Source organism: Styela clava, chromosome 12, assembly GCF_964204865.1.
Source record: "Styela clava chromosome 12, kaStyClav1.hap1.2, whole genome shotgun sequence".
NCBI lineage: Eukaryota > Metazoa > Chordata > Ascidiacea > Stolidobranchia > Styelidae > Styela > Styela clava.
In genome coordinates, this window is record NC_135261.1 from 18025012 (window position 1) to 18048562 (window position 23551).

A 23551-nucleotide genomic window follows, 5' to 3' on the forward strand; every position below is an offset into this window, starting at 1 on the left:
GACTCGAAATCCGAAATGCTCATCAATAGGCTGCATGAAAAATAACAAAGTAAACTAGTATATACTGACTTTTCCAAAGTTTCCGTGTCCAATTTCCTCCAGGATTGTAACTTTTTCAATATCAATTTCATACTCATCAGGTACGTAGACATATCTCGCGTACTCTGGATTCATGTCTGCGTACATTTGAGAGGGATCGAGTGGCTTTTTCCTGATAAAAAACAGAGGTAAAATACAATAAAATTTACAGGAAAATCAATACCATCTTGAAATAGAGATAACCAACTTACCTTGTTTTCACATAATACAAGACAGCAAGTAGACAGATGAAACAGAAAAAAATAAACACACAGACAACAATAATAATCGTTGTTGAATTTCCCGGTTTCGTTGTGTCACTGATTTCCATGGTTACGGGTGCAGTCCAGTTACCGTCACCTATAAAAAATAGTATTTCTAACTTTAAAACTTTTTTGAGTTGAATCACCGATGAAACAACGACAATATTTGTACTGAGATATTGGCTAAATATGCCATTATACTAAAAATTTTAAAAATGATATTGTCATCTTCGTATTATTTAAATAAAAACACTAAAAATTATTTCCAATCTTTAATACAAGAGTTGCAAGTTCAAGTAGTGAACTGCCTAGTCTTGTTTCCACATTACCTATACAGGTGGATTCCTATGTGAATAGTAAAAAACTGGGTACTCCCGAAGTATCTGAACCAAGATGCCGAACACCGGAACATAATATGTGTACCAGGTTAGAGTTAGGCCTTAATTTCAGGTACAAATACTACGAGAGTTACTTGGCTAGTCCCCGAACTAGCAATGGAACCAAAATAAGGAATTGGAATAAAATTATAACCTTACCCTAACCTGGTACACATACTACGTTCCGGTGTCTGCCATCTTGGTTCACATACTTCGGGATTACCAAAAACTGGGTATAAAATACCACACTATATTACAGACACATATCACCACGATCATAAATGTGAATTTATACATCGCTAAAAACTTCAAATATTTGCAATCTCCATACTTGGATAAGTTGGGAATTTTTTATTCATCCAGAAGGAAAGAAAAGGCGATAATAAGGCTCTATCACACGGCGAACCACAGCCTCTCGTCTGGTTGAGTATGGGATTAGTTAGTATTTGTTTCAGAAGCATGAACTTGATGGTGGAGGAAGCCGTAACTGACCAGCGGTTACAATTACAAGTGTGATGGCAAGCGTATTCCTAAGGCTTAGGATGACGAGCCAATCGCAGAATCAAGACTTCTAGATCCCAACTTGAATGAATAAACAAAACTAGAAAATGTTTCACCTGCTAATGTTACTGGTCTTATTCTCACGGAATAACTACCAGGAGGCAAACTTCTCTGCGGTATGAAATCATATGACATTGTACTTTTCACTGTTGTATTCACATGAGCACACTCGGTGGCGAAGAATTCATTATTCTGTTAAAATAGAAATATAGTTTTAAAATTGTAATTGTTATTTTAATTCAAATATTCAGGAAATCCAAATTTTATTGTTTTCTCATGTCAAAAATAGCAATTTTAGTTGTGAAGTATTATTTTGTTGCAAGACAGAATGATATCAGTTAAACTGATAATAATATAAAATAATATTCTAGAATCCTGTGTTGGAAATGCTCGCATCTTCGGATCGAATTGAGTTGGACTCAGGTCACCACTTACCTTAGACTCAAAGTGATTCAGGTCATGACTGGAAACATACTCAACTAACTGCCAATGAGATAATTAAGTCAGTGATTCACTTGACTTGAGACTCATGACTCGCGTTCATGGACTTCTCTACTCGAGTTGAATTGATTCAACTAAACACAACTTAGTAATTGACTTGATTCGAGAGAATTCCACTCAGTGATTCCCTCGACTTGTGACTAATGACTCGACTTGACATGCGACTTAGAATTTATGAACTTGTACTCTACTCGAGTTCAATTGATTCAACTAGACACAACTCAGTGATTCACTCGTTTTGAGACTCATGACTCGCCATGCGTGTATGGACTTGTACTCGACTCGAGTTGAAATGATTTGACTAGACACAACTCAGAAACTGACTCGACTTGACTTGTGACTCAGGGTTAGGGACTTCCACCCAACACTGAATGTAAAACCCAGCAATAGAATGAGATTAATTATGAATAGCGACTAAATATGCGATATTTACCGTACAGTGTATAACAAGAATAATACTCACTCCTGCTTCTGTGCTGTTGATTTCGATCGTAAACTTTTTCACATAAGCGTTCGGATCTACTGGCATTTCCCAATACAATCTTATAATTTCTTTCGGCGGTCCGAGGTTCGTTACTTTAACAGTGTCCGGTGGAATGACGTCAACGCTGTGATTGGCTGCTGTTCTTTTCATTGTGATCGCTTCGATGCTGCATTTTGTATAGTTTGAAAATTTCATTCTTGATCGACTTTCTCGTACTTTGAAATGGAGAGTTCGAGACTGTGGGTCAGAAGCATGGTTGCATGCATACACGAGAATATCGTAGTCGGAAAAGTGATGGAGTCTGAAATAGAAAATATTCAGTCTCAAAAGTGTCGTTAAATAAGTCGAAGGCAAACTATTTGAAGTCTATCTTCATCCAACCAAATAGCCAAATTTTTGTAATCACTGGTGTATCTTAATACAACCAAATACCCTTGTTCGTAATCACTGGTACATCTTAATACAACCAAATACCATTATTTGTAATCACTGGTATATCTTAATACAACCAAATACCATTATTCGTAATCACTGGTACATCTTAATACAACCAAATACCATTATTCGTAATCACTGGTACATCTTAATACAACCAAATACCATTATTTGTAATCACTGGTATATCTTAATACAACCAAATACCATTATTCGTAATCACTGGTACATCTTAATACAACCAAATACCATTATTTGTAATCACTGGTATATCTTAATACAACCAAATACCATAATTCGTAATCACTGGTACATCTTAATACAACCAAATACCATTATTTGTAATCACTGGTACGAGGTGTGGCTAAAAAGAAACGAGACTGACGTCACAGATTGCGCAACACGATTAACCATTGGTAATCAACACTTTTACAGTGTGGTGTAATATGTGTTCTTTGTTCAACAGCTTTTTTGACACAATATCGCAATTATTTTTGCTCTTTAGGAGCCATAGGTGAATGTGATTAATTGCTTGTTGAAAAAAAAATTGCCGTGCGAGATCTGATTGAGTTTTTTGGCGATAGGGGGTTCAATTGCAGAATGACGATTGAGCAATGAATTAACATTAAATTTTGTGTCAAACTTGGAAAAACGACGACTGCGACTTTGAAGAAATTGTGTGATGTTTATGGAGATTCTTCCATGTCCAGAACAAGAGTTTTTGAATGGCACAAGCGATTTGTGGGATGCAGGGAGGATGTGGAGGATGATTCGAAGTCAGGAAGGCCTTGCACTTCCACAACTGATACCAACATCGAAAAGGTATCAGTTGTGAGTTCAGTTGTGAAAGGCAGTTGATTCGCAGCGACCGTCGCTCAACAATTCGCGTCATTGCGAAGTTGGAAAAGACAAAAAAAAACGGTTCGCACCAGTTTGGTTGACACTTTTGGCTTGTGAAAGGTGAGTGCCAAAATGGTGCCAAGGCTGTTGACTGAGGAGCAGAAAGCTCAACGATTAAATGTTGCCCAGTTGACATGCATTTTTCCAAGTTTGACACAAAATTTAATGTTAATTCATTGCTCAATCGTCATTCTGCAATTGAACCCCCTATCGCCAAAAAACTCAATCAGATCTCGCACGGCAATTTTTTTTTCAACAAGCAATTAATCACATTCACCTATGGCTCCTAAAGAGCAAAAATAATTGCGATATTGTGTCAAAAAAGCTGTTGAACAAAGAACACATATTACACCACACTGTAAAAGTGTTGATTACCAATGGTTAATCGTGTTGCGCAATCTGTGACGTCAGTCTCGTTTCTTTTTAGCCACACCTCGTATATCTTAATACAACCAAATACCATTATTCGTAATCACTGGTACATCTTAATACAACTAAATACCATTATTCGTAATCACTGGTACATCTTAATACAACCAAATACCATTATTTGTAATCACTGGTATATCTTAATACAACCAAATACCATAATTCGTAATCACTGGTACATCTTAATACAACCAAATACCATTATTCGTAATCACTGGTATATCTTAATACAACCAACAACCATTATTCGTAATCACTGGTACATCTCAATACAACCAAATACCATTATTCGTAATCACTGGTATATCTTAATACAACCAAATACCATTATTCGTAATCACTGGTACATCTTAATACAACCAAACACCATTATGGGCCATTCCAAGCAAAAGTTGAATTCCATCAATTTTTTAAAAAGTGTAGTGAAAGTAATTTTTTTTTATTTTTGATATCAAAGGCTTTGGAATTTTATTGGACTGCATTCATTTCATCGAACAATTTAAAATTTCACCCAGGTTTTTGATGGTTTATAAAAAATGGCCTGAAATGTAGAAATTTTGGTATAATTGACATATTTTGTGATGATTCCTGACACAAAGTGTTTGATTGTGTGGTACAGTTATTTCATATGGAATTGACGCACTGGATTTAAGTTAGTAAAGTTTAAATGTTTGCAGTGCTGTAGGACATTTCTTCACCCATTTAACGATTTATTACCAGAATTTTAAGAGATGATAGATGCCGCTATTCCGAAGTGGAAAAATGTCCTGTAGTGTCTCGTCCTGTAGTGTCACATACAATATGCACATTATTGGCATGGATTTACAGTGTTACATTAAGTAACTTGAGCAACACATAGAGGGGTAGTTCAGCTACTGCACCAGAAATTATTATGGGCTCCTACTGTACCATCACATAAATTTACAGCACAACACAATGTACTGTTAGTGCATGGTGGATTTGCCGTCCTGTAGTGTCACGCTATATTTTATTATATTTTTTTATATACTAAGCAAGGTTGGGTGTAACTTTTGTGCAATTTTTTACATATTCAATAAAGCAACTGATTGGACAATGAAACAAAACATGTAGCTGAAAATGTAAAAATATATTGAATTTAACAACATGCAAGATTTCTGGAATTGTCCTGTAGTGTCACTTGGAATAGCCCTTATTCGTAATCACTGGTATATCTTAATACAACCAACAACCATTATTCGTAATCACTGGTACATCTTAATACAACCAAATACCATTATTCGTGATCACTGGTACATCTTAATACAACCAAATACCATTATTTGTAATCACTGGTATATCTTAATACAACCAAACACCATTATTCGTAATCACTGGTACATCTTAATACAACCAAACACCATTATTTGTAATCACTGGTATGTCTTAATACAACCAAATACCATTATTTGTAATCACTGGTATATCTTAATACAACCAAATACCATTATTCGTAATCACTGGTACATCTTAATACAACCAAATAGGTTGATTTCAACCAAATGGCATAAATTTTATAATCACTGGTACATCTTAATACAACCAAATGGCATAAATTTTGTAATCACTAGTACGTCTTAATACAACCAAATAGCATTATTTCAACCAAATGGCATAAATTTTGTAATCACTGGTACTTCTTGATACAGCCAAATAGCATCATTTTCAAATAACTGGTAAATCTTGATACAACCAAATGGCATAAACTTTATATGACAATACATTTTAAAACAAGCTAATATAATTATTTTCATAATCACTGGAACATGTTGATACAACCAAATAGCATAATTTTCATGAACAAATTTGACTATTTTTAAAGATAAAAATTTTGATTCCAATATCGAATCAAGTTAAAATCGAAAAGTACAAGTCTTACCCATTTAAGGTCGCTGACGTTTTGTTCACAATCATTCGTTGCCACATATATTCGGGATCTTCAGGAGGGGGAGTTGTTGTGTTGGTTATAGATAATGTAGTGGTCGGTACTAAAGAAAAAGATATGAGAAAATGAGAATGATGTGCAGACGCAGACAGCTTGGCCATGCCAATATTGATTAATGTAAAGTAAATCAATTACAGTTACCCTATTAACTAAACGTTTTTCAGTACTCCTGTAGTGTGTGTACCAGGTTAGGGTTAGACCATAGTTTTATTCCGATTTTCCTTATTTTAGTTCTATTACGAGTTCAGGGACTGTCTCTGTTCGCCAAGTGAATATACCCCCTGCCATAGGTTTCAGTCCCTTTATACAACTTAATGTAAAGTAGGTGAACAAAATTAGTTACCTCCATATTGGTACACATACTTCTGGAATGCCCTTTTTTTATACACTTAATAATTTTGGAACAAAATGAAAAAAAAAATGTTCACCAACGAACATGATAACTTACTTGAGGTAGAGTTGATAGCACGGGTTGCCATAGTAATATTGAAGAAGTTCGCACGACGTATTCGAGATAATGATCTTTTGGATCTATAAAGAAGCACAATGATTATTATCAATTGCAGTTCACTCTATTATTATTAATATTTGTTGAATTTGATATAGCCCACCTTATTCTGGATATTTAAATTTCTTTATTTTGAATGTTTAGGTTCCATCCACGTACTTTCAACGTGTTTTTTGAATAAAACATACTTTTTGCCTTACTATCTGGTATTTGTACCTTATTGTTAGTTTGTTATTTTTGAGGTGGAGTGCGAGACTTGACAAATTCTAAAAATGGGGCGCGGCCTAAAAAGCTTGAGAATCACTGTTCTAGAGAGAACATAACTTTTGTGCAAAGCGCCCTAGATTACTGAAACTTTTGGGTACAATCATAGACAATCATAAGTTTGAATTTTAAATAAATTTTCTTCATTTTCGAAGAAGCAATTAAAAAATTAAAAGTTCTGTTTTTTTAAGTGGTTCCTAATCTTTTCAGTTCAAAGGACCATTTTGATGATTTGTATCAAAATCTTGTGTAAACAACCGCAGATCCCGTGGAATCTCTCTGTCGACCTCTAGGTTGGGTGTTATACAAACCCCCAGTTGGAAACCACTCATATTAGGTCCTGTGAACCGAGCATTTTCAATTTTACAAATTATTCAAAATAATCGAACAAACAACTTAACATACATACCTTGTCGAACTACTATTAAATTCTTGAACAGTGACAAAATCCTCAGGTAGGCCTGGAGCCCTGAAAAGTAAAAAGAAAATTGCTGATTCAATATATTATTTTCCTTCCAATTATTAATTAAATCCAATTAAATTTAATTTAATTATTAAATGTATTGCATTCATTACTTTGAGAATTAAAATTCCTCAGCATAAAGTCCAAAGCAGTTCAATTTGTGTTCAATTTAAATAATCATTGAAGTTAGTTTTTATCAAAATCGAGTGAAAATTACGATAATGGCCCTATAGATTTTCATGAAACGCGAAATTGAATTATTGAAATAAACAAAATTTGAATTTTTCGAGCAATATTAAAAAACTTTTTCCTTTGAAAAGACTAAAAATAACAAACGTTCAGCTTGACAGGATGAAAATACTTACGGGAAGAAAATATGATCTTGTAGATAATTTTCAAATTCCGAAGATTCTTTCGCATTTTCTTCATCTTTCTTTGATATTACATCCTTTTCACAATTACATTCCTGTTTGCCGGTAGATGCAGGAGTCGTCTGAAAATAACATTTATTACAATAAAAAGAAATCTGTTATTTTAGAACCCCCGTCTGTCATTAATTTCCAAATGGAATAAACGATTTTTTCTTCATATTTGTGGATGTATGGTTAACTCTCCTGATGTTCTGAGCTTGATAAAACATGGTCTAGCAGTGTGGCGCATTGTGCTAAGCGTTAGGAATACACTCGCCACAGCATCTCTGATTACCCTGTGTGAGTTCGCAGGTTCGAATCTCATGCTGGGATAGTTATGTGCAAGAGGGTTGCTGGACTCTTTGCTGCCATAGGGTGGTTCACGTAACCGGCGGTCGGTTACGGCTTCCTCCATCATCAAGTCCATGTTTCCGAAAAAAAATACCAGGCTAACTAATCACATACCCCAGGATGAATATGTAAAATCCTATCATATATTCACACAAAAAATATGTCTCACATATGTCACACAAAAAATCAAGATTACAAACCCCTTCATCTTTCGGTGTCTCTGGGTTGACAGGTTTAGGAGAAGTCGGTCCTTTTGGAATCATTGGTTTAAAAGCTGAAAATAATTTTTTTATATTAGTCGATCAGTACAGAATATTGAATTGAAATATATTAAAAAAAAAGCAGAAAATGAATCTGCTTCAAACTGTATTCAGATGTATGCTAATTGCTAACAATATGTTCATTCTATGTTTCTTGTACTATGCTGTATGTGACCTGTGTCACAAGGATGATCGAACAAGATGGAGTCACAAGCTTATAGCAACAAAAAAGCAGAATTTTATTCTACATAGAACTATACTCGATGAAATTTATACTATAAGCCATTGCATTGCTCCCAACATTTCTTTTTTACCATTTTTTGGATCTCTTTATTCCTCTCTCGCAATGCATAAAATGTTTTCCATTTCCAATATTTATTATATCTTTAAAAGACCATTACCTAGTATTATCTGCAACTCACACTGATACTAAAAACGTTTACTCCTATAACCTATCAACAAATACATAAACATACTTGAATGTTTGCAGTAATTGACTTCGCGAATAGAAGCTAAATCTTCTTTTCTCTGTCTTTTCCATTCAACAATATAATGTGTTATTATTCCGTTAGGTAAAGAAGGTGGATCCCAAGCAACTTCAATAGATGACACTGTAGTTCCAGTTGATCTTAGATTTCGAGGCTGAGTAGGTTCTGAAAAGATTTGAAAGTTTTGTAAACTGTTCAAGAAAAAGAACCATAGTTGGGAATTATCAAAAAACAGGTTGATTTTATTTACTCTTTATGCTTTGAAAAATATATATACAGGATTGCGGAGGCTCGTATCACTAATAACACTCAAAATGACGCAGGTCATTTACGGAATGACTCGAACTTGTTATTATCTAACTGAGTGATTGGCTCAAATTCAGAATGGACTCGAGACGCAGATGACTACAACGTATAAATATTTTGAACCAGGACTGTGCAACCTGCGCCCGTGGGCCAAACGTGGCCCACAAGAAAGAATTATGCGGCCCGTGGAGTTTTCGAGTTTTCAATTTAGCTTCAGAATAATTCCAATCCTTATGCGTTGCAAAGCCTATATCTGAGTCCAATTATTATCTATGCCTATGGCATTAGAATGCCCAAAATTTTTTTCCACTGCAACTACTAGAAAGCCAATGTTAAATAAAAGTACGGCAAACGTAACCAGGTATAACATTTTATTCTACTATAATCTATCATGTTTACTAAATTAAAAATGTACCTGCAGGTCTTGTAGTGAAGTACTCAATATCGGATGCAGCTCCACTTTTGGCAGTGGAGGTTGTGTAAGCATGAATATAGTATGCATATTGTGTGTAAGCCTTCAGATTTGAAAGAAGTTTAGAGGTGTTTCCTGGCTTGGTATAATCTGGTAATGTTGGTGTCACTGTACCATTTGGTCCAACATGGTAATATTGGTCCTCGGATTTAGTTTTGTCTTCAACTTTCCAGCTGTATTACGCAAAGATATGTGTTTGAAAATTATCGTTCAGAATTCTTGATTCAAAATTTATGGAAGTCAATATGAAAGTATTATGTTAAGACTTGGCGACTGGCACATCATGTTAGGCGTTGGAAATGCGCACCCCTGATAACCCTGCACAGGTTCGCGGGTTTGAATCTTGTGGGGTTAATTATGTGCGAGAGGATTGTTGGATTCCCCGCCGTCGTAGATAACCGCTGGTAGGTTACGGGTTCCTCCACCATCAAGTCCATGCATCTGAAACAAGTAAATCGATGTGTCTGTCTGTAAATTACAATTGTAAAACGAATGTACCTTCTTAGTCTGCAAGCATCAACACCTTCAGTTTTTTCTGCATTCTGTTCAAGCCTATAAAAAAGTAGTAAGATATTATTACTTCAAACTTAGCAAAAACCATAACAGATTTGACAAAAAAACTGGCATCGTTATAGTTACAAGCTTTAAAAGTTATCTGCAAAATGCTACCATTTAGACGAGGGGTGGGCAAATTACGGCCCGCAGGCCAGATCCGGACCCCCGAAGTGTCACATCTGGCACACATGAATCTGCTAGAATTACGACTATAGCTTTTAGGGATATAAATTTCCATTCAAAATATCGATGAAAATATATATCGATGAAATAACGGCTAGACCCTGATTGTTACATTGTGCTTCTTACTATTATCTAAATATAGGCCTATCTGTTGGTTAGTTTTTCATATCGAGTTTTGAGCCCCTGGCCCAGTAATCAAATCTTTAATGTGTAACCGGCCCACTCCGAAAAGTAATCGTCCACCCCTGGTTTGGACCATCTATATCAGGGGTGGGCAACTTCTCTAGACGGTGGGCCAGATGTGGGAAAATGAAGTTCTCGGCAGGCCGGATTATAACATCAATAGTATTCAATATCTTAATTATCTTATTTATTTGCTAATGCAAGGAAGAAAATTATAAATAGCGTTTAAAGTAAAGTTTAAACTAGAAAAAAATAGAGACCAAAAAACTCATAATGAATTTATCATAATGTACTAAAAGTGTAATAATGTAATATCATAATGTACTGATGTACAGCCAGCGGGCCGGTCAAAATCTCGTCGCGGGCCAGACCCACCCTGCGGGCCATATGTTGCCCACCCCTGATCTATATCTATCATCAAGCATGAGATATAAATGGTTCAAAGTCCGTTAATAGCTAATCGGTCATTGATAATGACTTACGACTCTTTATAATACACTTGATATCCAATGAGAGTTCTGTCATCTTTGACGACAAAATTTCTCCATAATATTTTGACCGAATCTCGAAACATTTCGACATTAAGAACGTCAATCTTTGTGAATTCGCCTGAAAAATTGTTAACACATTGACAAACGATCCACAGTGATAAAAAATCTTGATTCTACAAACAAGTCAGTGTTTCACATTATATTTTGTTGTACCTGGTTCTGGACGTTGCTCTCTTGTATTCAATAAATTTCAGTCAATAAAGTTATAGATGATTTATTTGAACATTTTTTATCTATGTTATCTTTTCACTTCACAATAAATTTCAAGAATTTTTGATCAGAAAAACATCGAGTTATCATTTCATTGGTCACTCCTCTACTTCTGAATGAGTGAGCGAAAGCAAATTTCGTTAAAAATGGAAGTAAAGTCAATAGAGGTGGAACTGGGAGGAGCTGTTACTTATAGGACATGAACTATAGCTGTAGATATGTCATTTTACTATTACTTACATGCTGCCCTATCTCCATTTGTAGAATCACTGATGTCTTTTTCATCCTCAATTTCTGGAGTTAATTCCTCAACTTTACGAACTTCGACTTTGCGACAAAGATGAGGATTGAAATGAAAGAATGCTTTTCCACCCTCAATGGTCGTGTTGTGTTTACTAAAATCCCAGAGTTCTTTCAGGTTTTGATTTTCCAGAATGTAAACACTGTACATGCTACAAAGAAAGAAAGTCATGTTTTAAATAACCAGCACATAAAATAGGTAAAAAATAAAATTTCTATCTCGGTCAAAGAAAAATATCGAAAAAAATTGTGCCTAATTTGCAGTATTCCACCCACTAGTATAAGAAAATCCCTACAAACTGAGGTATACAAGCGAAACCAAGTCTACTGATAATAAAAAAAAAACACAATAACAGTTAGATTGTGTTAAAAACAAATTCAACTGCATATAAGATTATATTCTGCTTCAGATTTGAAGATTCAAGGTAGAAAATGAGATATAGCAGATCCCAAGAATTCTTAGGAAAGGATTTACATGTTTATCCCAGGAGAGAAAAGCCGATAAGACGGCTTAATCATATAGCGAACCACGGCCTCTTGTCGGATTACCAGTCCATGTCGGGTATGGTATTACTTAACCAGTTATTTGTTTTCAAAAGCATGGACTTGATGATAGAGGAAGCTGTAACCGTCCAGCAGTTATGTGAACCACACTCAGTCCAGCAATCCTTTGCACATGAATAATAATAAAAATGTAATCAATAAAAAATACTATCTTACTCTTGCTCCATATACTTTCCAGTGATCCGTTTAATATTTTTCAAGAATGAAAGAGTTACAAGGGGAAATGATCTTCGTACAATGAGTGTTCCAATGACCTCAAGGTCACGGAAAGCGTCGTCCAAACGTTCCACAACCTCGGCTGAAATAGAAAAATTAATGAATTAATTTTTTGTTGATTATAAATAAAGACTTTAGAGATTTAGTCGAACGACTAAACTCAAAAATTTAGTTCCAAGTTTCACGATTATTTCAACTAACAAAATAATGCCTCTTGAGAGTGGGAATAGCAAGCAATGTGAGACTATTATCAAATATTTTTTGTAACATTTATGGGCACTCCAGAAGTGTGTGTACCAATATGGAGGTAACTAATTTTGTTCGTCTATTTTACATCAAGTTGTGTAAAGGGATGAAAGCCTATGTGCAGGTGGTATATTTACTTAGCTAACACTGACAGTCCCCAAACTCATGATAGAACTAAAATTAGGAAAATCATAATGAAATTATGGCCTCTAACCTGGTACACATTTTAAAAGTATAGGAAAGGCATTCATATAAAAACTCACATCCACCATTGATACTAATATCGAGAGCTCCATCTATTTCTCGACATACTTCAACATCATGTAAAGAATGTACATCAGTGATTCGGACATTTCCAATACAAACTGTAATACACAAAATAGAGTTTGAATTTTAGAAAAAAAAAAAAATACTGTAGATGAATAGAAAAATACTCTTAGTTTATACGAGACCAACAAAAACTGAAAGTTCAAAACTTTACAATTATTCTTGAAAATAAATGCTATAATTAACAAATAAAACTATAGTAAAAATAGGTAGGTTAATTATATTCCATAATAAATTTAGCTTTTTTTTAATTTGAAATATAACCTGTATATGTAATTATTAATAGAGCTTTCCATAAGAAATGTTAGAAAAATCTACATTTCAGTTTTTCAATTTTTCATCAGCTTGAAATTTTATTTTTAGTGTACTCTGAAACATTTTTTGCTCAGATGAAAGTAAATAGCAATCTGCCAGACACAGAGAACAAAACTTATCATTTCGTATGCCAAGTTGGACTAAAATAAAAATTAACGTATACATTTCTCAAGAAATGCTTATCTAGCGCATGCGCATTTGTAATTTTGGCGCTCCAGAAGTGTATGAAGGGACTGAAACCTATGGGCAAGGATGGCCAATTCGAATAAAGTATTCGAATATCTCGTCACTCGAATATCGAAATTAGCGTCTATAAGAATATCGGATATTTGTGTGACGTCACACATTTTCGACGCCGCTTTCAAGACGTTCCGGTTGAGTGAAAATATTCTCGATAGGAACTTGCGCGCGATTGCTTTATCAGCGGACGTGTTATTTAGGCCGTAAACGCCTTTACGTTTGTGTTATTTTCTCTAAAAGGCAAATTTCCCACAAATTTGTTCCACGATAACGATGACAATGATTTTATTTTTGTACTCGCACAGAATTGTGAATACGAAGAATGCGTTCATCGGCGGCGAGTTTCTAAAGAAAACGCAAATTTTTTGATTGAAAAGTGGCAATTTTAAATACTGAAAATAAAACCGCAAACAAAGTTTTATTGAAGCCCGCGACAGTTTAAAAAACGCTTTTCTAGGCAGTGAAAATCGCAAAATTTCCACATTATGTTTAGTCGGCGTTTAGAAACATATCGTCACTACTTGAGGGCGGGATTTGTCTGATTATCCATTACCTTAATTAAATTGCCGTCGAAAATTTTTGTGTTAACATTATACAAGGTTTGAAACGCGACTTTTACCGGGTTGTGAAAATATATATAATATAATTAATCTAAAGTATATTCAATCAATTTTTATTGTGCTGAAATAAATTTGACTCCGAGATTTTACGGCAGATTTATGGATTTTTCGAACGGTTTTATCTCAAAAATAATCGGAGTGGCGGCATTTCGATTGAGCGGAGTCAGTGTTACACATCTCAAATTTGCCGAATTCGCAAAATACGGATCAAAACAATATATACTCGGGCAGTTTACCACACATTTTTATTTTCATGTCCGCGGTTTGCCATGGCAAATAAGAGTGGTGAGGATTTTATTTTGTCGACGCAACCGCAGGTTAAATTGAAAACAATTAAATTAATAAAGCAAGACACTTTAAATATGCCCGTATCGGTCACGAATTAATCACTTTGCACAACAGAAAAATATATATTTGTTGTTATATTATTCGTTGTAAAAGTCGGCTCTTTTATCAACAGGTGGAGTAATCGCGGCGATAAATATGTATTTTTAATTTACTGCTAAACTTGTATACTAATGTATACTAAATATGTATACTAATTGTATGAAATGAAGTTGTACTTTGCAGGATTTTATATCAGTTATTGAGATTTTTCTAACGGCGATAACGAGTTGGCAAGATTGCAAAAATACGTATTAACGCCGTGGACCAAATAGTAATGTTTTTATTTTGATGTAAGAAGAAGCAACCGCGAGTTACGTTGGACACATTAAATTAATATATAAAGATATTCTAGAATTTCGTAGTTGTCATGGATTGAAAAATTTACGTGACAGGATGATCATTATACGCTGAAACTACGGCTCCTATAACGAGCGCGGAATCGCGGTGGATGCTGCAGGCGGCAATGGGAATTTCCGATTTTGAAAATCCTGGCTGCGCGCCTGGCAGTAGTGGTCATCTATCCTCTAACTTATTGCTAATTTCAGACTTAACAATATGCTGAACATAATAACCACAAACTATCAATTACTTTGTATACATATATTGTTGGTTTGTGGCTTTACCCTGATATTTCTATTGAAGCTTATTTCCTATTTTACTTGGTTTTATAATCTAAAACAAAATGTGTTATTTTCGATTTTAGAATGTATTCGGAATTCCAGATTCGAAAACATTATTTTAGAATGTATTCGGAATAGTTTAGTATTCGGAAATGGCCATCCCTGCCTATGGGTAGGGGGTATATTCACTTGGCTAACACAGACAGCCCCCAACTCATAATGGAACAAACATAAGGAAAATCAGGATAAAATTATGGCCTAACCCTAACCGGGTACACACACTACGAGAGTAATGTAATTTTGGCCTAACTTGGCATATTGAATGATTGTTTTCAAGTTTTGTCTTCTGTATCGGGCAGATTGCTATTTATTTCCATCCGAGCAACAATGCTTTATTGAAGTCCTTAACTGTTGTACTACACTATGAATCTGAATTTATTTATTAATAATGAAAGTTACATTCTTACCTTGACCACAATCCGTTGTACATTTCACACAAACTCTCATACAATCTCGAAATTCCACTTGATATCCTGCTGGACATTGAAATCGACAAACGTTTCCCAAGAAATGCCAATCAAGCCTCTGACATTCTTCTTTCGCAATGCATAACCAATCATGAATCTAAAATAATATGAAATGTTGATAATAAAGTACAATACTGTGTTATTTTATTTATTTATAAAAATTTTGTCAAACAAGAATAAGCACAAAATATCCAAAACCAAAAATTGACAAACAAAAATCGAAACAAAGCAATTTAAGATTAAATGACCAAAAAAGTTTTGTGGCCTTTATGGAATTCATTTTTGGTGTGCCACAACGTCATCAAAATTAAAAATTTGCGCTCCCTGTGGCGGTTCCGCTTTCGCCTAAATTCGAATATGCTGCTTAACTGAGATACAAATGAATTTATATAATACTAATTTTTTCCAAACTCTTACCAAATAGGTTCCATGCGGACAATTGCTGACACACGTTCCATCATGATATTTGTATCTGCAAGCAATACATGCTGATCGATTGTTTGGTCTTGTACAACCAGCTAAACACTGCTTGTGGCACTTGCATTGTTTCGTAGGGGCATTGTTGTTACATGTTGCTGGTAGATTTGTAGGTGGACAGGTGTGGTTTGGACACTCTCCTGTTAAAAGAGTAAAGGGTTAATTTTAATGAAAAACTCAGCGGTGAGATGGCTTGAGTTGGACTCGAGTCACTACTCATTATCAATATTGGAAACATGAAATTCCAATTCTAACTCGGCAATTTAAAAATTCAACTCTAGCTACGTCTCCGATTCCAACAAAAATTCCTAGAATCAGTACAAAATCTATGAACGTAAACCAACACTAGGTGTCAACACAGAGCAGTTAAATAGGCACGAATCGAAGGGAAACTCCGATCATCTAGTAATGACTTCAACAGATCACATGTTTCACAAATTAAATCCCTTTTGAAACACATATTATAAGCCACTATTCATGAATGATCAGCGTCTGATGTACAATTACAACGAATTCTCCAAAAATAAGCCGATTTTCGAAATTAAGTAATAAGTAGACGTTTAAATAAATCTCCGAGACCGCAAAATACTTTCAGATTTCGTCGTTGGTACAAGCGCTTTGCATTATCTGTTAATTCGCTTGTCATCTTCAGATCACGTAAAAAATTCTTCACCTTTCACCGTCAAAATAATATAAACATACTGGATAAATACTACATGTTAATATCGCACAATCCGACAGCATTACATATGACTTTTCACACGGTGGAAATATTTTTGGTTTCAAGATAATACACAGACCAACCCAGTCAAAGCCCAACAAGAAAAGTGCAAGAATCTTAACTCCCTTATCCACTTGAAGTAAACGAAAAATCTGGCACGAAACTTTTTCGGTAATATATTAACTGTTTTTATTTAGCACATCACAATGTCAGTAGTAAAATCAGATCAGTTTATGTCACATGTTTCAAAAATGAGCTTTTTCAGTCATTATGGATTCTTGGCCATCTTTCGGTCTGGGTTTGAGCCGTTTTGTAATAAATCACATTTTAGATAGTTCCTATGTAACTTTTTAGCTTTGGCTGTATAAATCTGAAAATTACAAAAATGCGTTTTTCCATAAAAAAGTAAGTTGGCTCTACTCTGGCATATCTTGCCTTATCATATTTTCTGATTGACTTTGCACAATTGCAAAGCATCAAAAGAAATTTTGCATTTCAAAGAACTCCGCAAATCTGAATAGTAACACATTGAATGTTTCCGTTCTAAATTTGCTACATCGGGGGTAGTATTGTTCTCAATTTTCCTCAATACAAAGTTTAATACCCCTTTCTGAGAATATATATTGGTATTTGAATTGCTATTTTGCCTGGAATTGCAAAATTTGCAAAGGCTTTAGCTGATAATAGTACAACAAGGCAGTCAAAATCGCAAAATACTTGCCAAATAAGCAGCAATCGATCTATTTGATGAGTACTACAAAATTGCAGAAATTTCGAAGATTAGGAAATTGCAAAGTGTGATATTATTGCAGCAAAACTTTATTATATTCAAGTAAAATAAATAAAATTATAGTTTATATTTTTGGATGTCCATATTAACAGCGGTTTATCTTCGATCCATGCTTGGTAGATAAGCCAGATGTTAACCCAGGTAGGCTTGGTTTTACACTCATATAATTGTTGTTGTTTTCGTTTTCCCAAGAAATTGATTTAACAACGATTCGTCTATTGACCTAATTTCGTCCAAAAAAATGGGCGGTTTCTTTGAAGCTTATGACCAATAGTGACCATTTTTTGACATAGGTTGACCATATCGTCGGTCACGTGATTGTCCGATGAAAATTCGGAAACCAAGTATGATAACGGATGCTGTATTTACTGTTTATATATATCTTGCGACCGTCATATGATATGATATATTAAGGAAAGTAAAAGTAACTAGAATTTTAGAGTCAATGCAAGTTTGGCTGTTTTATTTTTGAATTTATAAAAACAGTATCTTGGTAAGAGAGAATCATTTCACATAGTTGTGGTATTTATTTAAAATGAAGATATAAATTAGCGATGAGTTTATTTTTTGGGGGTAATTAATTTTTAGTGGTATAATACATAAAATACGAGTGTAAAAATACCATTTTTGACAAATTTTTCAACCCTAATTACATAACGCGCGAAGCTCGATCGAACTCCCATCACCGACCAGAAAAAAACAACGCTATCTCACTCCTCTCTCCTAAAAGAGCAGGATAAGAAAAAGTGAGATAATAAAAAGAGGTAGAAAATGGATGAGCACATTGTCACGTGGTGACGTCAGAATGTGATCTGGCGAAGTAAACAAGTCCTTCACGGCAGACCTATCGCTCAGTCCTCAATATGGAAGTGTTCCCATAGATTAAAAACTGGCGATTTTTAAATTTGATTTGTAAAAGGTAACAAAAGATGGACCACTGTCCGTTTCACACCAGACATCTGGCAAGCGAACTACTCTAATTATTCTCCCTGAATGTTTTTTTTTTCTATAACATAGACATTGCTTTAGAAAGTTTTTGAGAGTTTGGGCTGGTTTAGTAAATAGGGTTTCAAAATCAACTCATATAATAACTCGTATAATAAAAACGGTTTTTTCTACATGCGATTCCTAAAACCTAGGTCTGGCTGCTCTATTTTTGTATGGACAACCCTTATCGTCTATATAAAAATAGAAATAGTCACTAAAACTGGGCAAAATGTAATTTTTGGCAAAAACTTTTTTCATGTTGCATATTTGAACTCATTTCACTCCAATCAGGGCCCTGCAACAAGCGGACCCTGCTGGGTTAGAAGACAATATTTTCGGCATTGCCCTTACCCACGGAGCTCAACTACACGGTATGCTTCATACCGTTTCTGATGTTTTTTTTTCTAAGGGATGACTCTAACAAATAGAACCCAGGTCATTTGAAACATAGTCTAGTGAGAACATAACTTTTTGCGCAAAGCGTCCTAGTTTACTAAAACATATTCACCCAAAAGTATTCAGGAAAATTATGGGTATTGTTTTTGGGGGTCAGCTTGCACTTATCCAATTCATAGTGTATTATTTATTGATAATAAAAATGAGAAAATATCAGTTTTAACCGTAATGGTTCGCACATTTCATGAAATTTAGAAATAACAGTTTAGGGACTACCTCTTCCGCTATTATTATACATTCGATTTTAACACATATTGTCATTTCTATTAAAGTACCAACTTTCTGTACCAGGATATAACTATCATAAATAGACCTGGGGAACACTGCCCTAGTGGAATTCAACATAACAAGCGGCGAAACACGAGAAAAGTAGGCGGTCGCGCGTCCTCGATCCATTATGGGGTTGGTGAGTTAAATATAAGAAACGAACTCGGCACCGTTAAACTAAAGAAACAAAAAGAGCAGATGATAGGAGTGGAGTACCCCAGAGAATTATTCAAAAACAAAATATGTCGAAGTAATTGTGTTTACTTTTTCAGGTTTGGACCACAGATAAAATGTGATAGGAAGAGTGTTAAGTAAATATCCATGCTTGGTTGGGTATCAAAAATTTGATATGTAGTAACCCGAATTTTCGTACGTGTCATTGCGGTATGCCAGGATGAAATGCGCAACTTCGGATGGAACGAAAAATTGTGTAGGTTTTGGAACGAATGTCGAAAACCATTATAAATATTACCAATGATTGACTTCATAATACCAATTTTCCGTTCGGGTCAAGGAAGACTTCCTATTCTTCGAAAATGAACCCTGAATAAGAGAGCCAAATCGCCACAGTGAAGCCAACCTTAGCTCATGTGCGGTTTTTCGAAAATTGACCTTTTAATTTTTCTCTGATTATGGACCAGGGGACGGACATCTTTTGATTTGGTTTCAAAGCTGTTTTCGTTTGGAATCAGGGCGGTGTCTATATCAGAATCTTGAAATGTGACATAGGCTAAATCGGTCCTGCCGCTCTAAATTAACATTAGCATTCTTCCTGTTGTAACTAAGATGATCTGGCAGTTTTTGAAAGTTATGAATCAGGGAAGACTGGAGATAAAATCAAGGCTGAGGAGTCGGAGAAAATTAACTATCGACTCTGGACTTCGGATTGAAAAAATTTCGACTTCGGTTTGAAAAAAATTCGACTCCGACTAGAGGATGAAAAAAATTCGACTCCGACTTCGGCTCCGGATTGAAAAAATTCGACTTTGACTTCGGCTCCGGATTAAAAAAAATTCGACTCCGACTCTGACTCAAACAGAGAAAAATTCGACTCCGAATTAGAGTTGAGAAAAATTCGACTACAACTCTGACTCAAGCGAGGAAAAATTCGACTTCAACTCTGGTTAAGAAAAATTGTAACTCCGACTACAGTACAGAACTCGTAGAAAATCAAATTTTATTAGGAAAATATTGGCGTAGACAAGCCACATTTATTAGATTATTAAAAACGCTTGATAAACTTGATGCTTAATGAGTTTCTGAAGGGAATTTTGAAATCTACTGTCATCACTGAATGTATGAAATTTCGACTCCCGAATCGGTGATTTTGAAAACTCGTCTCCAGCGAAAACATGCAATACAGTTAGTTACAGTATCGTTAAAAGTATACTAATTTATAGTCATCTACCTGAACGAAAATTACATTCGAAATCAAAAATCTAAAAATACTTATTTATACTAGTAATATATTGGAATATGGATGGATGTAAGAATATTACATAATCAACACAATTGAAACTACATTCCATGAATTTTTATTTTGTCGCGTTTCGTTATACAACTCTTTTTCAATCATTTTCATCTTTTAGCGCGATATTCAACTTGCACGCTTTTGTGGAAGAATTAATTGTATATCCGTTACCAAAGTTCGCCCTCATTTAACCTTCACCGGATGGTCTATAATTATAACGTGATTAGAATAACTACTCATGTGGCCAAGAAAGTGTTACTTGAGTGGTTAACGTCTAAGTAGACGACGCGGTTCGTTAATTATTACCATATAGTCAATTGCGGAAAATTACAAATGCATTCCCAGCCTGGAATATTAGTTTATATATTAAAATATGTGTAAGTATGGGGTACTTCGCATACCTATGGCCGATGATTGGCATTGAATAATTATTCGGTTATCGCTTTTTATTTGTAAAGGGTGTGGGTGGGGCGGGCGAAGGCACGTATTCAGAAAATAGTTTCGAATCTTAATAAATAAAAAAATAAGAAAACCTATGGAATTTCCTGATAATTGATTCAAGTACATTGCACACGGCGCTCCAGAAATGTGTGTACCAATGATGGGGGTAACTAATTTTGTTCGCCTGCTGTATATCAAGTTGTGTAAAGGGCCTGAAGCCTATGGACAGAGGGTATATTCACTTGGCTAACACAGACAGTCGCCGAACTCGTAATAGAGCTAAAATAGGAAAAATCAGAATAAAATTATGGCCAAACCCTAACCTGGTACACACATTACGGAAGTACCCATTGGAATTAATAGTATTTTGTAGCATGTGTATATTTTGTAAGTGCATACAAGAGAGCGATGCTCAAATACATGGAAAAATGGAGTGGGTACGCAATCTGTCACAGTGGCCACCGATACCGTACAACTGACCACCAAAAATCAACTCGCGCAAAAGAGGAACCGCCATAATGAGCGCAATTTTTAAACTAGATGATGTCATCGCACACAAAAAACAAACCCCATGAAGGCCACAGAAATTTTTGAAAGAAATGAAAGTAATAGACATTAAGCGAAAAATACCATGACAAAAATGCAATAACCATTGAAAATTTCAAAGCGATTGGTCGAGTAGGTTGAATGAAAAAAGCGATTTTTCCATACGGTCACAAGAAGAAGAGGAAGAATACTCTTTGAAAGGTGAAATCAATTTAAATAAAAATGTTTTTAACCTTACCACAATGTACTTGTCGAAACTAGTAACCACCACAATATTTTATAGTAACCTTAATAAATATCACAATATTACATATTTTCCGAATCATTTGTTATATTTAGGCCGTGTGAATGAAGACGGGAATTTTGAATGGGCCATGCTCGATGAGAAAAATGAAATCGGGACATCTCCAGAGCACACCATCGTGCGAAAACAAACAAAAGCAAGTGACTTGTATATCTAGTGACGAAACGTAGACAATTGGAAAGCAAATATTTTCGACAATATGAACATTCCTTCGAATAAATATTAACCCGTTTGGTACCGACCAAATCGGGAAATCGATTGACAAAATACTAAATGAAAAAAGCATAATTGGCCTCGTTATGTTTCAATAAAGTCAATAATGTTACATGAAAATGACTAGTAATGTAACTGAAATAGTTTTGTTCGATTTAGAAGTTTATGAAGAAAACTCATATACTTACTCATATAATAAAGTAATAACAATCCAAAAATCGGGTCCTAAAATACGAAAAACATGATTCGTCAACATAATTTCAATTTGTCTAAATATAAATTTATATTTGTTATAAAGCCTTAAAATATTGTTTCTAAACCAGGAAGGACTTCTTCTCAAATGACTAAATTTTACTTCGTTTTCGCGTGTAGTATTGCTAATATTCTTGACTTACTTAGTATTATTGTAAATTGTGATACGTATTTGTATACACAATATAAACCACCAACTCGATATATGTGCCATATTATACGTACTGAAGACGAGAATTTAGAGTTTCAAAATGGGCAGAAAAATGTGAGAAAAAAAGGGTGAAAGGGGAAATGTCCCTGTTGCATGTTCTCATCGATGGACGCTTCACATATGGTATAATAGAGGGCACTCCATTTTGCGGAAATTTGTGCTTGCAAATATTCTACTATTACTTTTCAAACGTCAAAATAAAAACTTCTTTTCTTGCGATTGTTTTCCCATTTGTGAAAATCCGCTAAATTTCACCATTTCAAGTGTGGTACGCATATATCTATACGCGGTTCATACTTGGAAAACGCTTTTTTTACATATTTGATCATCTGTGTGTTCATTTACTAACAAGACAGAATCTACAATATACATTAATAATTGATTTCGACTTTTTTTTATAAACTCAACTTCGGCTGAACATAAGTCAAGTATGAATCAATAAGAATAACTCAATTTATCATCGTATCCTGTTTGATAGATTCAACAATTTCTTAGGGCTCAATTCCAGTATTGTGCGTACGTCCACCATATGTTATTGCACTGGACAAAATAGGAGTGACCCCTAACCCGTAGCGTGGGCGGATGCTAAGTACGTACGCCACGTCGAATTTGGCGTAAACAAATCACAAATGAAACGGAATAAGATGAAAATCCCAATTCAGTACTGCCAGTCTTCTCTTTCATTTTACAATTTTGCTGAATGAATTTTAAATATATTGAGTGTTGAAAAAGGCCCTGCTAAATATAAAATAAATAAGAATTCCCAAAAATATAAAACTGAGAATTATCGCATATGAAATTATAATAGTTGGCCAAAGCATACACGAATCTTCAAGTTTTGTATGACAAAACAAAAGT

The 23551-nt window shown here is 34.8% G+C and overlaps 2 protein-coding genes across 2 annotated transcripts in view; both read right to left on the reverse strand.

Moving 5' to 3' along the window:
* LOC120329338 (insulin receptor-like) overlaps window positions 1-23551 on the reverse strand; it is a 71588-nt gene that overhangs the window by 9214 nt on the left and 38823 nt on the right. The window contains exons 6-23 of the mRNA XM_039395937.2: window positions 15975-16174; window positions 15498-15654; window positions 12785-12886; window positions 12216-12357; window positions 11436-11647; window positions 10917-11043; window positions 10012-10065; window positions 9457-9686; window positions 8724-8900; window positions 8188-8261; window positions 7592-7719; window positions 7173-7232; window positions 6440-6522; window positions 5926-6034; window positions 2244-2565; window positions 1336-1471; window positions 291-438; window positions 70-211 (exon numbers count right to left, since the gene is read on the reverse strand). Coding sequence (XP_039251871.2) covers window positions 70-211; window positions 291-438; window positions 1336-1471; window positions 2244-2565; window positions 5926-6034; window positions 6440-6522; window positions 7173-7232; window positions 7592-7719; window positions 8188-8261; window positions 8724-8900; window positions 9457-9686; window positions 10012-10065; window positions 10917-11043; window positions 11436-11647; window positions 12216-12357; window positions 12785-12886; window positions 15498-15654; window positions 15975-16174 — 2603 coding nt within the window. The remainder of the gene's footprint in view (window positions 1-69; window positions 212-290; window positions 439-1335; window positions 1472-2243; window positions 2566-5925; window positions 6035-6439; window positions 6523-7172; window positions 7233-7591; window positions 7720-8187; window positions 8262-8723; window positions 8901-9456; window positions 9687-10011; window positions 10066-10916; window positions 11044-11435; window positions 11648-12215; window positions 12358-12784; window positions 12887-15497; window positions 15655-15974; window positions 16175-23551) is intronic.
* LOC120329351 (TRAF3-interacting protein 1-like) overlaps window positions 3328-23551 on the reverse strand; it is an 80424-nt gene continuing 60200 nt past the window's right edge. The window contains exon 18 of the transcript XR_013479582.1: window positions 3328-4041. The gene's annotated coding sequence lies outside the window, so the exon portion shown is untranslated. The remainder of the gene's footprint in view (window positions 4042-23551) is intronic.